This window comes from Sitophilus oryzae, unplaced genomic scaffold (assembly GCF_002938485.1).
Source record: "Sitophilus oryzae breed Bouriz unplaced genomic scaffold, Soryzae_2.0 scaffold_1297_pilon_pilon, whole genome shotgun sequence".
Classification (NCBI taxonomy): domain Eukaryota; kingdom Metazoa; phylum Arthropoda; class Insecta; order Coleoptera; family Curculionidae; genus Sitophilus; species Sitophilus oryzae.
The window spans coordinates 6,758,571-6,775,937 of NW_022145945.1; the positions used below are offsets into that span (position 1 = coordinate 6,758,571).

At 33.1% G+C, this 17,367-nt stretch overlaps 1 protein-coding gene across 1 annotated transcript in view; it reads left to right on the forward strand.

Annotated features, from left to right (window-relative positions):
* Window positions 1–7,323: 7,323 nt before the first annotated feature.
* The window catches only part of LOC115874673 (protein O-mannosyl-transferase TMTC2-like), a 603,898-nt gene continuing 593,854 nt past the window's right edge, over window positions 7,324–17,367 (forward strand). The window contains exon 1 of the mRNA XM_030889892.1: window positions 7,324–7,644. Coding sequence (XP_030745752.1) covers window positions 7,487–7,644 — 158 coding nt within the window. The 5' untranslated portion in view covers window positions 7,324–7,486. The remainder of the gene's footprint in view (window positions 7,645–17,367) is intronic.

Here is a 17,367-nt window from a genome sequence, read left to right on the forward strand (position 1 = left end):
GATTAAAAAATTATCATAAATCATTTTTTTCAAATTGAAACCCATTTTTTTTTATTTCACTATTAAAAAAGTTTTCCAATTCGTTACTTTTTTAATATACATGTTCCTATACCTAAAATAAATCGTTTTTAAGTTATTTAAAGTTTAGTTTGAAAATGTATATTTTTCTTGATTTTCTATAGCTTCCTTTGACATTAAGTGTCAAACAGTCAATGGAGACAATTTATTTCCATCTGTCAGAAGACGAATTATTTTAATTTCCTATATTATAAATACTGCCTGCCCTTAAGAGTTTAAAAAGTGTACTTTAAAAAATATGTCTCGTATTTTCGCTCTTTAGTGACATCAGATAGTTGATATTATTAATAATATACCGTATCACGTATGGTTGAAAAAAAAACAGCGCAAAGTGGGCTTGGAAACGATGATCGATAGCATATTGCTTTTTGAACAGGGTACCACAATATGACATCGCCAGATCTATTGTTTTACATCACTTCACTGTTGACTATATCCAAATACTTAACTCATTAAATGACTCAACTTTTAAATGGTCCTTTGTGCAAATTTTTATGTGTATAATCCAGAGGTGGAGAAGGTTTATATAAATGTTTACTAAAACTTTACCCACATAGTTGATGAATTTCAAAAATCTCTTCTAATTCTTTCTGTAGAATTTCATTCTTCTAGACCAGATAGTAAGGAATTTTCATACAACAAATTCTTCTACATAATTTTACACTCTAAGAGGATGAATTCCCTAAAATCACTTTGCGTAGCTAATTCACAAATCACTAATGTCATTTAAACGAACCTTTGTGCTAATATTTATGTATCTAAAGCTAATGCGGCTCAGAGCTAAAGTAAATCTCGGACAGCCTGACGATAACGCCAGCTACATCCCGGATATATTTTACTTATTTCTTCAATCAACGATATTATGTACCGACTTACCCTCGTATCCCACTCTGTCGGCATCAGCAGCGGTGGCAATAGTTATGCTGTGAGCGTCCAGACGATCCGTCTTCCGCCATCTCTAATCAGCCGGTTATCCCGCAATTGGACTTAATTGGAGTACGGAGCGGCGAGCACTGTCCTTCTTAATGAGACCGAATGGCGTTTATAGGGGAAGGCGGGCCGTGGCTGGCATAGCGGACACCGTAGCCAAAGCCGAACAAAAATTATGACCGAGTGCGCTATTGTCACGTCCGGTTGTTTGAATTAGTCGGTGGTTAATTCGTCAGGCGGCGATTTCGTACGGGTATTTGTTCCAACGGATCCTATAGAAGATGACTAAACATTTAGATGATAATTTCATCCTCTTCCAGTGGTTAAGAATATTTTTTTTGAATATTTACCTTTAATTTATTATAATACGTTGGGTATGATTTAGTTTTTGTCAGGCAAAGTATATTTTTTTTATTTTGAATGACTAAAATGTTTATTTCGGTTCCTTTTTTGTCAATAAAGTAAATATGTATTAAAATGTTGCTTGTTACTCTTTAGCATGCTAAATTTTACAATAAAATATTTTAAGTTACAGAATATTTAAAAAATATAAATGCGGTACGGAATACCCTGCGCGCCCGGTCGTATGATTCTAAAGTACGCGCCGAGGGTTAACCTAATCTAAAGGCGCATTCTCACGACTCGTTTACTTGGTAAGTACGCCAATATTTGCGTACTTGGCAAGTGTTCTTACAATCTCCACTTTGTAAACAATATTGGCAAATGTGGCTCTCACACGACATGCCCATTTCAGCAAGTATGCCAGCACAAACATTGTTTAAATCCTTGGCAAGTAAACAGTATACTCGTAGTGGCATTCATGAATACCGGTCGTCCCGAAATTGTCGTCGCTCGTGATTCTTTTTTCTTTTTAAGTCCTTTTACTGTACACTGCAATACGATTTCTATGTTCCTTAGGTTTGGTTATAATCATAGCAGCATAATCATCCATATGAAGGGCGTATAAATCCATAAATTCCAAAAGAACATCATTTGAAGACTACACGGGAAAACACAGCTTTGTTCATTTTAACTGGAGCTGAGAAAAATGCAATTTGGTGTTTTTAAAGAAATATGTGATTTTCGGTTGAATAATTAGAAAAATATATGTTACTAACTAATTCTGAATGATTAATATTATTAATTAACGTCATATTCTAAAATACCGAAATAAAAATGTCAAAATACAAAACAAAACAGGAGGAAAACCAGGGATGTCCAATTAAAGGTTGTATAAAACCTAAAAATCTAAACTATTATTTTTTTGTTGAAGAAAAGAGTAGCAAGAAAATAATTAATATTTAAGTAGGTTTTTATTAGAATACATAAATTTATTACATGTAATACTGATTGTAAGATGCATGCTTGTCGCCCATGAGTAAGGACATCTCTGGTTTTTGCTATTTACGCGTGGACTACTCTGTTTTTTTCCTTGTACGGCAAAATAACCAAGCTGTCATATCTCTGGGACTAAGCGTACTATTGTTTTCTTTTTTTCTCGAATGGCGTTAACATTTGTCTATAAAGTTGTATCGCTATCTTAATTTCTATGAAAATCTGACATATCTGTTTTTCCCGTGTAGTCTTCATTTGTCCACTACATTTATTGCTGTGTGAACGATTTAGGTATGGCGCCAATATTGAAGTTATTAATGTAAATTTGATATTATATAAACTATTATTGTTTTAACGTTTTAAATTATCCGCAATTAACTCGAAAAACAGTACGATCCGGAAATAAACGGGACATACTATAACAGTACAATTATTTGCACAGTCGGTTTTTACGCCTCGGCAAGTATAGCCAAGGCTGGCCAAGTCTACACTTGGCAAGTGTATGAATAATTGTGATCCTTTGACTCGGGCTATGTTTACTGACAGAGAGTGGGAACGCGACGAGTGACCAAGGAAACTGTTCTCACGACATGCGACATGGCAAGTATATACCAATATCAAATGTTTGTCAAGTACACGAGTCGTGAGAATGCGCCTTAGAGCGCTTGCACACACACCGGCAAAATCGGTGTATGAGTTGGCGCCGGCGCCGGCGCGGCGTTGCACACGTTCCAACAGTTGTATTTAATTCTATTGTATTTGCCTGTCCACGACTATTTTACCGGGTCGGAGTATATGTGAAGGAGCTAATTTATTTGTATCACAATCGAATTCAGCATCGACACCGGAACCGATTTTGCCGGTGTGTGTGTGAAAGCGCTCTTAACGCAATTACTCTGTCTGGCTCTTAAGCAATTACTCTATCTGGGAAAAATAAAAAGTAAAGTTTTTCAGACAGTCAAGAAAAAACTAAAGCTTATAAAAAATTGGAATTTTAAAAAGCCAAGCCTCAATTTATTAATATCTCACCTAAACAATGACCATTTTTACCCTTTTTATTCAACAAAATATAGACGGAAAATCCGATTTTATTCAACAATAAAACGATTAGCGAACAAAATAAGAACAAAGCCCGACCAATCGTCGATTGATTTTCGTTAGCGTTCGGTGACAAATTGGCATTTGACGAGGACGGGCGCTACGGAAATTTAACTATTCTGGTTTTGACGTATTATATCGCTCATCCAGTAATAAAATCACGAACGTGTAAAGGCTATAGGCCGATCCGTTATCGGCCATCGCCGCTGACGAATATGACGTGACTGTGTTTCTGTCAAGTCGTCTGTAGAATTAATCGAAACCTTTACAAGAAACATGATTGAAATTCCGGAGAACAATGAAAAGCGATTACATCTATAATTATCGTTGCTTAATATTAAATTTGAATAAAGTACTATTCTGGAACGGACGGATAATGCCATAGATATCGACGTATAAAGAGATGCAACAAGTTAGTTTCAGAAAGAAAGAAAGTGAATTTCAACATAACGTTTAAATGATTTAAATCTTAAATCTTTGACTTAAGTCATTTCTATTCAAGTCGTGCCATTTTCGTAAAGTCTTTAATTAATATGATGTAATTTAAGTAATTTTTATGACTTATGTTTATATATTTTATTTAAATCATGATAATCTGCGAGTTAAGACGGCAAAATGACAGCACGGCGCCGAATATGTCGATGGTTGGCAACAATGAATTTAAAAATCCTCGATTACGTAACTAAAAGTTAAATAAATAGTGTTGTGATACTTTAAGCTTAAATATGTTTACTAGCAGACCTTGCAGTCGAACATTGTTCTTTTTAGAACCTATTTTAGTGCGAAGTGTACAAGATACATTAATAACCGTAAAAAAACTCATCGCAACCTTATTCGAACATTTTGAACGGGAAAGCTGTAGTAATGTGTGCTTTATATCTCTTAAGTGCTGTTAAGGAGGTGAATTTTGTTGATGTAAATATAGTCTGTCCAGCGACAAGATCCTTGAGAATGATAGATGTGCCTGTCATTTTATTTTCAAAGTAGTTTATTTTATTTTACAAAGAAATAACTTGGTACAATTGGAACGCATAGCAGAAAATTGATATATTTAAAATATGAGTGACCAGTGCTTACTTCAAAATATTCTTAAAAAAATTGTATAAAATTGAAAAAATCTAATCGAGTTATTTTATTAAAAACAATTACATGTGTTAATACAAAACAAGCAAAGGCGTATTTAAAAAAACACCACATACTAAAAAAATATATAAAAAACATTTCCTGCTTTCAAGCCGTATTTCATGCTCAAGCAATTTCCTGCATTTATTGCTAGATTTATCAATATAACTTAAGTAAAAAAAATAATGTTGCAAAGGAATAAATAAAACAACATAGGTAGGTAAATAAAACAAACTATTTTATTAATAATAACACCTACCAAATTTTATACCTTAAAGGTTGATTAATTAACTTTAATCTTAATTTTTTTAAACCAGTACCTTTTGACATTATTTTTCTGCAGTACTAAATTCATTATTTACTTATTGTGTGCTGCTATTTTACAGATACTCCATTTTTTGGTAACATATACGAGATGATATACAAACTTTATTTATGGTTAATACAACCCTCTTGCCATAATCTCTGGTAAACTGTCTCTAGCGGTCTCTTAGCATCGAATATTAACTGTCAATATAGTCTGGATCAACACTTAATTTTCCATCGAGTTTTCCTCAACTTAATTTAAAAAATCACAAAACGCGTAATAGTACGGTCCAAAATGCAAAATGCAAAATACTTATAATTTCTATTTGACATAATTTGACACAAAATTATAACCTATTATTTGACAAGAGTTTGACAATATTATTTATAGGATTAATATATTATATATAAACCCATCCATAGTTAACTTAAAAGATATTAGAAACTTTTTTTAGTTAAATAAATGGATTGGTATGGACGTCATCTGCTTTTTTTCTGTCATCGTCTGTCGAAATCTTACCTGTCAAAAAAAAGAGTATAGTAACTGTTTATATATTTATAATTAATTTATTTTTGTTTCCAAAAAATTTTGATTAAAAGAAAGCACATTAAAGTGGACAAATGCTGTGCTGGTCAAGTTTAATCACGTGACTAAAAGTTTATTTAGTATGAACTGTAGAATAACAGTGTGGAGGCCAAGAGAATGTAGAATGTTTAGCATGGGGTTTAATCACCGCTAGTGTTTACACAAGAGTCTTGAAAAAGTCTTGCAAGACCAAGACTTTTGCAAGAAATTCAAGACAAGACTTTCAAAATTTCTTGTCTTGAATTTCAAGACAAGACAAGACTTTAATATCCCAGAAATTTCAAGAGACTTGCAATATTTCTTTAATTTAAGATTTCTTGAAAGTTAGAAATGATACATTTTTTTAAGTGATAATTAGGTCTTTGCGCAAGTTATGCCGGGTTTATACAACATTTACATAGTCGTAATCACAATCATAGTCATAATCATAAAAGTTAAACTATCCACTTCTTATAAACCTGTTGACATCTACCATGAACTTAGCCTTTAATCATGTTACCCAACTTCACTGATATAAAAATTATGATTATGAAAATGTTCTATAAACGCACATTAAAATTGCGTTGTGATTATGACTATGATTATAACTGTGATTATGATTACGACGTATGCAAATGTTGTATAAACCCGGCATTAATATTGACCAGTGTTCATTTTTTTTCTACCATAGCCAGTGTTTTAGAGTTGAGAATGAAGTAAAATAACCTTATACTTATTCTTATTCAGCTTAACCTTACTTATTCTTCAGCTTTGATTTGGCAATGGCTCGTGTTTCGTCAAACGGAGGAGTTGACGTAGTTCGTTTTCGGTCCGTTAAGATTTTTTTTGCTAAAATTAGCATCGTTGTTGTTCATTTTTCCCTATTACATTTTGTATACGACGCTTTCTATGAAATAAAATATATAAATATTATTACATTTTTGTTAGAATGCCAAATTTTTCAAGGCAAGAAATTTCAAGAGTCTTGCAAGACAAGACAAGACTTTGCCATTCAAAAAATCTGCAAGACAAGACTTTGAAAATTTCTTGTCTTGAATTTCAAGACAAGACAAGAAACTGATTTTCAAGACAAGAATTCAAATTCACAATGCAACACTAATCACCGCGACCTTACATATGTATATCTATTGCGTGTTCCTCTTTCTTCAGTTATAACGGGTTATAACTCATCATACAGTCTCAGGGCTTTAACAAAAGCCTGTATCTCCATAGAGGCCAGCTCTCCATTCTCGACATCAGCCGTTCCAAAGTTCATGGTACGAACGATCGTCGTCTCGGCGCACTCAGTGATAAGGTGTTATGGCGTTTCCCTATTTTCCCCACAGAATCTGAATTCGCCGTTGTTTCTCAGCTTCAGCCTACTGATGTGTTAGTTGAGGAGTCAGTGTCCTGTTAGAAACCCCGATTGTTTTTACTTAAGTCAAGGAAAATCTTAGATTTTTTTTTCGGTCGTAAGCTCTGAGGAACTTTTTCAAGTGTCTTAGACCGTTAGAGGGCTCCCATTCCAGGTGAACGATGGTTAAATACAGCAAAAAACAAGAGACCTATATCCAGGAGCGGATGATTGCGGATTGAGGAAGAGACATATTATAAAAAATACCCCAAAAATTGTTTCCATTATTAAGACACGCGTCAGGAAACGGTGCGTCAAACGGGTTACAAGAAAAGATCGGAGCAGCATCATCCGCAGCGTCGCACCCCTTGCCACCTGTAGTGTAAGAACGAGCCAAGGGGTGGCCACCCTTCCACCCTCATTCTCACTCGGTCTGCGCACGCCTACTACGCCGGGGGGCAATGGGGCTGCGATAGCGCGCGTTAGAGGGGGTCGATGTGTCCTCCTCGCAGTCAGTTCTTAACGCGCAATGCAACAGACAGCCGGTATATAACTGCAGACCGCGAGTCTGCGATCGCTCAGTTCCGCTCGCTCCACTCTTTAATAAAGCCGTTTGAGAGTCGACGCCGAACTTGAATTATTTGTGTCCTTTATTCAGCAGTCAAGTGTTACGATGCGTGTTATTACATACAACTGTTATGACTCTTGGTGCAGTTTCGGCCGACAGCAATAAGTCTGCCCGAATGCGGAAGTGTCCAAAAGCTTTTAAAATGGACTACGGCAGCTTGTTGTGCTGCACCGCGGCTTTTGTGCTGTACTGCAACACTCTCACGTCGGAGTTTGTCTATGACGACCGGTGAGTTTATGATGCTCAATGTGGTCGAAATATGCACGCGCCCCTACCACCCATCCTTTTTTCCTTCACATCTTTTCTTCTCCCAAAAAGTCTGAGAATTTAAAAAAAATAACATTACTAATTGATGTAAATAGGACATCAATCAATATTTTTAAATTTAGTTAATGCTGGTCAGTTTTATGTATGCACGTCTATATACCGTGTAACGTAAGGTTCTGAAGACTGTCAATAAAACAAATTGCTGCAGGAAATACTAGCTTTTTTTTTATTTTCCACGCTGATGGTTGTAGGGGTGGTTTATAAAAGTTCTAACAAAATTCTAAAATAAACTATAATTAATAGGGAACCCAGTTAAGGGTTGTAAATCAATTTCTTACCTAACACCAGGTTTATACGTCAAAATAATAAGAATCTAATATATTTGATAATAAATCCAAAACCAAAGGCTGTTAGCACTTGTAGCGTTATAAGTAAAATGGCGATCACCCGAATTCCATTATTGCAAAAAAGCGAAATTTATAAATTGAAACTACCAGGGGCCATCTATATATTAGTTTATAAGAAACCTAATGTTAAGATCCAGAAACCTGTTTTTACTATTATATTAAATTAATGCATTATATCTAATATTTCCCGCATATTTTATTAATTATGCTACATCTGCCTCCCTGCGAACTGGAAGTCGTTGTTAACAACACTGCAAGCTCGCATAAAGCTTATTCGATGAAAGTTAGGGCGGTAGAAAATGATATGCCTTCAAATGAGAAACGTGAAAAGTACCTCGTTCCACGTTTTTGTCATCCATAAGAACATACGTATCAAAACTTACTTTCTTTTTTATCCTAAATGGACCTTCAAATAGCAATAAAAACTTTTTAGTTTCCGCGCTTAACGCTGAAGAAATCGTATTGGCTCTTAACAAGACCAAATCGTTGATATTAAATGTAGGATATGGTCGATGAGGGTGATTTATCTTCCTTCTAGCAGCTCGACTTATAAGAGTTTCTTTGGCTAATAAAAGTCTTTGATTTTTATCAGACACTTTACCCACATTAGGAGTATGTACCAAAGTAGCTGGCAAATAATTTGGAGTCGTAATATTTCGATGAAGCTCGTTGGGAGAAAACCCTGTTGATTCGTGTACTACGGAGTTCATTAGTTCCGAAAAATTTTGTATTTCATACGCCCAGCGCGTATGATGTCCCGCACAGTAGACACGACAAAGACGGCCGAGTTCTCTCATAACTCTCTCGGATGCATTTGCTTGCGGATGACGAACAGAACTAAAAATAACTTTGATGCTTAGGGCTTCAAGAGTTTCCCGCCACCGTTTAGCGGTAAACTGCGACCCGTGATCTGATAAGATTCGTACAGGGCGCCCGTTCTTGGGAAAATAGTCTAGAATTAATTTATTAAGAACTGCACGACAAGTAGCCTTTTTAAGTGAATAAAGAGCAACGTATTTCGTAAATACATCCAACACTACGAGAATATACGATACACCTCCACGACTTTTAGGTAATGGCCCATACAAATCTAACGCGACGAGATCTCCCTTTCCTTCAGGAATGACAGGATTAAGCGGTGGCTTTGGCATGATGGACGATTTTGATTTTTGACAAGAGTCGCAACAACGTAGTACCTGCTTTATAGTAGAATGCATGTTTGGCCACCAAACCTCGTGTCTCAGTGCCGACCAAGTCTTGTACACTCCATAATGACCCAACATGCTATGAAAAAGCTTCAACAAATTCCCGCTGTAAATGTTTAGGGACACATACTAAGCATGGTTCGTCCGCTGCTTGACGCTTATATAACGTATCTTCATGGATCAGAAAACGTTTCTGCAATTCCGAATCTACTTCTAACTGTGAAATAATATCCGCTAATTTTTTATCCTCGCGTTGCAGCTTAGAAAAAAGACTTTAGTTTGCGCTGAAAATCAAGAGGTAACTTGATAGTAGATAATATTTTAAAACATCTCGAGTCAGATGACTCCGGGATAGTAAAGGCATCGCGAGACAACGCGTCGGCAATTATATTATTCTTTCCTGGAAGAAACTCGACGGAAAAATCATATTCTTGCAGCGCAAGTGCCCATCTAGAAATTCGTGGCGATAGAAGACGACAAGATTTTATATAAGTCAGAACTCTATTGTCGGTATGTATCGTAAAGTGACGACCTAAAAGATAAATGCGCCATCGAGTAAGAGCAAAAATACAGGCTAGTACTTCTTTTTCATTACTATGATAACGAGTCTCTCTCGGCAATAATAAACGACTAGCCCACGCAACCGTGCGTTGTTGATTTTCAACAATTTGAAAAAGATGCGCGCCCAGTCCGTATTCGCTAGCATCAACACTAACATGCCAGTCGGATGATAAGTTTGGGTGATACAGAATTGTAGCTTGAGATAATTCATGCTTTATTTTGTTAAACGCTTGTTCTTGTTCGTCTTTCCACTCCCATTTTATCTTTTTTCTTAAAAGTCTCGACAAAGGTTCACAAAAACCAAAAAAGATTGGCAAAACGATCTATCAAAATTGCACATCCCTAAAAATCTCTGTAACTGCTTAATATTTTTAGGACGCGGATAGCTGGTTATTGCCGCTATTCGCGTTGGATCCGGTTTAATTCCTTCGCTATTTAAAATATATCCCAGAAAGGGCAATTCCGTACAAAAAAATGCACATTTTTTAAGCTTCAGCGTTAATCCTACTTCATTTAACCGGTCAAAAACAAGTTTTAAATGGCTAATATGTTCATTAAATGAATTAGATATTATCAAAATGTCATCAATATAGGCAATTAAAAATGAATCGAACTCCGGTCCAAATACTCGACTAATCATACGCACAAACGAAGATGACGCAGTAGAGAGACCGAAGGGAAGAACGCGAAAAACGTAGGTTTTAGAGTCAATCATAAAACCGGTATATTTCCTTGACTCCGGTGCGAGTGGTATTTGCCAGTAGCCGTTCGTCGCATCTAAACGCGAAAAATATTTACGATTCGTAGTTCCATCAAAATTAAGTGTATTCAAAATTTGCTCTATCGGTCGCGGCGCCTCATGATCCCTCTCCATTTGACTATTCAAGCGTCGCGCATCTAGACACAGTCGTATCGTACCATCTCTTTTTATTACTGCAGCTACGGGGGAGATATACGAAGTAGCGGCCCGTTCGATAATACCGAGACGCTCCATTTCTTTAACCGTTTCATTTACCGACACTCTATATGCAACTGGTATAGGGTATGGTTTAATAAAAAAGGGATTTTTATCAATCATTCGAATTTCATGTACGTAATTTTTTACACAACCTGGCACATTAGAAAAAACAAACTTATTTTTGTCTAATAAATTTTGAAAAATTTCTTGCTCAGTTTGACTTAAAATAAAATGCTTGATAGTGTTATTTGAATCAGTATCTTTTTCCACCGAAAGAGTAGCACAAGCTAATACTTCATATTTGGGTATACACCTTAAGTTAATTTTTTCATACCCCTCGTATTCATGAAAATATTTTTTCTCAGGCAGTTTAACAATGTTACCATTCAACATACAAGCTAAAAAATTATTCTTTAAATCAATTGTAACTTGATATATTCTTAAGAAATCTATACCTAAAATAATAGGATATATGAGATCGTTAACCAGAAAAAATTCTTGTTTAAACAGATTGCCATTACAAGAAAATATTATAAGAGATTGTAATTGAATTTTTTTCTGTTTACTTTTAAATGCTCCTGTTATTCTTACACCTGTGCATGGAAAACATGGTATATCTGCTTTTAAATTCTCGGGAAAACGATTCCATACATCTTCCGAAATAGCTGAGATTTCACTACCTGTATCAACGAGAGCAGGAAAGGAAAATCCATATAAACTTAATTCTAAAATAGGCGAACGATTTGATACACTGAGATGATCGAAATTACAATTTCCATCGTCCAACAAATCATCCACCGGATAATTTTCTAAATGAATGGCTCTACTTTTGCTATCTACAGGCGAGCCAGATTGCGATAGCATATTTAGTTTTCCGGATTTTCTCCGTCTAAGATTGTATCAGGTGTTTGAATATTTGATACATTTTTTGTCGCGTTTTTATATGTATAATTCGTATGATTTACTATTTTTTTATTATACGGGGTCTGACTATTTGTCGATGAACTTTCATCAGGAGAAAATCTGCAAAATTTTTTAGTTGCACCAAAATAATATTCTGCTTGGCGCAAGCGTTCCAATACACCTTGAAAAGTTGTAGTTCCTACCAAGGTGCAAGATACACTAGGAGGAAAGTGTCGAGCAATTATCTGAATAAGTTGTCTTTCGGTGTACGGGGGCTCCAAATGTTTTGCCATAGCTACATATTTATTAAAATGATCTGTAAAACTTAAGCCGCTATTTTCTCTATATACATTAGAGTCTAACTTTATGCGAACTTCCAGCTGTTGACTGTGATTCCAAAATTGTGATAAAAAATGATGTTTAAAATCATTAAAATTTACAAATGTTGATAGAAATGCATCTGCCCAAGTTCTAGCATTATTTTTAAAATATAAATGACCCATTCCATTCAAAATAAATTGATCTACTGGAATTCCTTCGCATCTATAAATAGATTCAATTTGTTTTAAAAATCAACCGGATGTAAATTACTTCTATCATCAAATATAGGAAAATCAGACTTTGGTTTTACAATATTGCTATTTTGAAAATTATTATTACTGTTATTTAAATTTAACTGTTGGACTACATTTGTTATTATGTGGCTTAAATCTTCGGCTCTACAAAACATAGTTCGTTGTTCAGGAGCTGCCATATTGACTAAAAGGTGGGGGCGGATGGTTTGTGGTGCCTCCCTGACAAATTCCCCATGCTGGTACACCGCTAAGTGGTGCAGAAAACGAAAAAGTTGGATGTATCCTACCTTGATGTAAAGATGGAGTTGTAGGTACTGGATTGGAAGTTGCTCTCTCCCTGCTGTCCTCCGATTGTCTCGGTGGAACTGTATTCTGCTGGTTTTGGAACCGTCTTTGCAACCGGGTTGAGAATGCCGGTCCACTTCCTGCAGGAGTGTCCTGTTCCATTTCCACGTTCGTTTTTCTGGATGTAAAACCAGGATGTTGTGACCAGTCCCGCTAGTTGGGCGCCAAGATGTAACGTAAGGTTCTGAAGACTGTCAATAAAACAAATTGCTGCAGGAAATACTAGCTTTTTTTTTATTTTCCACGCTGATGGTTGTAGGGGTGGTTTATAAAAGTTCTAACAAAATTCTAAAATAAACTATAATTAATAGGGAACCCAGTTAAGGGTTGTAAATCAATTTCTTACCTAACACCAGGTTTATACGTCAAAATAATAAGAATCTAATATATTTGATAATAAATCCAAAACCAAAGGCTGTTAGCACTTGTAGCGTTATAAGTAAAATGGCGATCACCCGAATTCCATTATTGCAAAAAAGCGAAATTTATAAATTGAAACTACCAGGGCCATCTATATATTAGTTTATAAGAAACCTAATGTTAAGATCCAGAAACCTGTTTTACTATTATATTAAATTAATGCATTATATCTAATATTTCCCGCATATTTTATTAATTATGCTACAACCGTCTTACTTTTTCACCTCGTTTCTTTTGAGAATTACTCCCGAGAAAATTTTGAGAAAACTCAAACTTCAAAATTAATATACCAAATTAAGTTTTTTAACATTTTTTTTTTCAACAAGACTGTGAGAATTCTTAAAAATGATACTGATTGCTGATAGCTTTGAGAATCCTCAAAATGGAAAATATTGCTCAAAGAATTTGTTTTTTTTAATATATCTTTTGTTGTTATAATATACAGAAGAAAATCGAAACTTAAAACATTGTAAGAAAGTATTCTTTAAGTTTAACATAGTATACTAGTAATATACCACTGTTATTTTTATTTTTTGTTTCTAAAAGAGTTGAATTCATGAAATTGAGAGATACTGTGTGATATACTTAATTTTATGGTTAATGATGGTCAGTTATCGATATGCAATTCTACTGTCTCGCGTTTTGAGTTTTTCTTTAAAGATTTTTTTCCGAGATAACTTTTAGAATGCACAAAATTTGAAAATGTTTGGACAAATAATTTGTTCCTTTAAAATTTATAGATGGAAATTTAAAATTAAAACTATTGTAAGAAAGTATCCTTTTAGTGTAATCCTTCTTTATATACATAATATATACCTGGGTAAAGATATACAAAGAAAAAAAAGGGTTTAACTTAGTATACTAATTAAAACTAACCTTAATTTCTTTTAATAGTATTTTCTCAAAATAATTTTTAGTATTCACAAAATTGAAAGATGCTGATGGACAGGGTGTCCCAGAAATAAGTGCAACTATTTTAACTGGTAGTATGGTTCAACCCCAGAAACACGCTTATGAGTTTTTTCGCGAAAAAAAAATTGAAAATTCGAAATTTTTTGAAAAAAATTTGGGAATTTTTTTTAGTTTTTAGTTAAAAAACAGAATTTCTTGATAATATGGCAACATAGGTATTAGATTAAATTTACAAGAAAAAAATCCAGAAAAGGTCCAGTTCTCAAAATTTTAGCAAAAAATCATTTTTTTTTTGGAAATTTTTGAAGTAAAATAACTCCGTTATTTTGGATTTGAAAAACGATAGAGAGAAAATACGTTTCTTTTATCGAGTTGTACCACCCCTTAAAATATTTGCACTTATTTCTGGGACACCCTGTATAATTTCATTGCTGATGTTGGTCATTTATGGATATGTACCTATGCCATCTTGAGTTTTGACCTTTCTTTAGGGATTTTTTTCTAATATAACATTGAGAATATAGAAAATGGAAAAATATTGCTCACAAAAAAGTGTTTCTTTAAAATATATTTTCTGTTTTTATAATATTCAGGGTGAGTCTTAAATAAATGCAAATTTAGGGGTAGTATATTTTGACCCCAGAAACATGTCTATGAGTTTTTTTTTTCGCGATTTTTATTTTGAAAGTTTGAAATTTTTTGATAAATTTTTTTTTTTTAATTTTTAGTCTCGTTTTTAGTTAAAAAAACATAATATCTCATAATGGCAACATAGCTAGCAGATTAAATTTACAAGAAAGAAACCCCAGAAAAGATACAATGGTTCTCAAAATTTAAGCGAAAAATATTTTTTTTTAAATCTTCAATAAGTTAATCAAAGTAGTTAATCTTAAGTAGTTAATCAAAGTAAAATAACTCGGTTTGGAATTATTTGATAAACGGTAAAGAGAAAATATGTTTCTTTTATCGAGATCTACCAGCCCCGAAAATATTTGCACTTATTTAATCTAGACTCACCCTATATAACACCTGTAGGAGGAAATTGAAACTTAAATCATTGTAAGATATTTAATTTTAACTTTTATTTTTTTATTTTTTTTAAAGAGTCTTGAGAACTCATGAAATTGAGATATACTGTCTGATATGCTGAATTTTAAGCTTGATGATGGTCAGTTACCAATATTCAACTACCATCTTACATTTTCGTCTCATCTTTAATGAATTTATTCTCCTTATAAAAATTCTTAGAATACCCAACAATTAAAAAAAATAGTCAAGAATGTTCTGTCATTAAAATATAGAGGAGGAAATTATAAATCAAAATGTCCCTAAGTAGCTATTATGATTAACTTAGTATATTAATAAAATTCGAGACACTGAAATAATTTGACAAATTAATCCTAAATGTTGTAAATAACTATTTTTAGAATATACAACAGACAATTAAGTTAATTTAGTATAATTTACTTTACTTAAAAATGACGCTTTTAAAGTTCTCTACTAAATAGAACAAAATGAATGTCACGCTAATTGTAATATCTATATAGTAACTATTGTCTTTTGAAGCTAAAAATCCAACAATTCGTAGCTTAAATTATTATTTGTTTAATATGTTACAATTAAGATCCGAAATAAAGTTAATCTCAATATTACCGGTTAACTACGAGAATAACACAAAACAAAACGAAACCCTAAAATTAACTTGTTAATGTTGACATTAACTGATATTATCCCACTTCGAACTTTAACCTTATACACAAATAAAGTTTGCATCATATTATAGGCATTTTTTATTCATTGCTTTAGGTGAAATTTGACTTTTGCGATAGTTTTTGGCTGTGAAAAGGATTAAAAATGACCAAAGAAAATTTAACCTGTTGCTCTGTAGTATCTGTAAAATTTGACATTTGAAATAGCTAAAAAGTTTTTGTTGGTTTATTGGTCGAATTATGAGATAGAATATTAGAGAACGTTGTTTCTTTTTTAGTTTTATTTAAGTAATAATATAATTAAAAAAATTAATTTTGGGCCATTTAGATGAAAACTTAATAAATTTTATTCAATTGCAGGCTATTATCTTTGTAGAAACAACAATAACTATTGCTATTCTGTTTGTTGTTAAATAGCTATACAGGGTGGGTCTTAAATAAGTGCATATATTTTCAGGGCTGGTAGATCTCCATAAAAGAAATAGATTTTCTTTTTTCAAATAAATCTAAAATAACCGAGATATTTTACTTTGAAAATTTAAAAAAAAATATATTTTGCTAAAATTTTGGACCACTGGATCTTTTCTGAATTTTCGTTCTTGTAAATTTAATCTACTACCTATGTTGCCATATTATCAAAAAATCATAATTTTTAACTAAAAACTAAAAAAAAAATCTAAAAATGGAAAATGAAAATTCCAAATATTCCAATTCTTTTTCGCGAATAAATCCTTACAATCGTGTTTCTGGGGTCGAAATATACTACCCCTAAAAATATTTGCACTTATTTAAGACTCACCCTGTATAGTGCTCATATTATATTTACTTAAATATTTTGAAAACTGGAGGTGAGATCGACTGTTTTTGTTTTAAAAAATTATAAAATATTTTTTGTAATCTAGATGGCTGAAAATTGGTACGCATATATACAGGATGGATCTTAAATAAGGTCAAATATTTTAAGGGTTGGTAGATATCGATTAAAGAAACATATTTTCTCTTTTTCAAATAAGTCCAAAATAACTAAAATTAATTTATTTCAAAAATTTAAAAAATGATTTTTGCTTAAATTTTGAGAACCACTGTTTTTTTCTAGGTTTTCGTTATTTGAAATTAAATTTACAACCTATGTTGCCATATTTTTAAGATATCATGTTTTTTAATTAAAAATTAAAATAGAATACAAATTTGAAAAAAAAACAAACTCTTCTTGAAAAAAGAAACTCATAGACATATTTCTGGGGTCGAAATATATTACTCCTAAAAATATTTGCACATATATACAGGGTGTCCCAATATTCCGTGGACAGAACTACTACTAAATGGTATGGAAATTTGGAAAAGTACCTATAAATGGGATTAACCATTTTACAAAAAGCAAAAATTTTATGAAGAATGCTTTTTTCTCAAAATTTCAATAATAAAAAAAATGTTTCCTCTTGTAAAGACAGTCCAGGAACATACTGTATACCAACACCAAGATAATAATTATCCAAATCATAGATGAAATTCAGACTGGTTCAAGAAGCGAAAAATAAATTTGAAATATAAATTTAGTCAAGAGTAAGCTAGACCCCTCATAGACTACTTTTAAAATAAAGTTACTCTTTTGTTGAGTAGCTTATAAGGCAACTAGCGTGTACCCGCAACTTCATTCGCGTCGAATTAATCATTTGTAATGGCGATGAT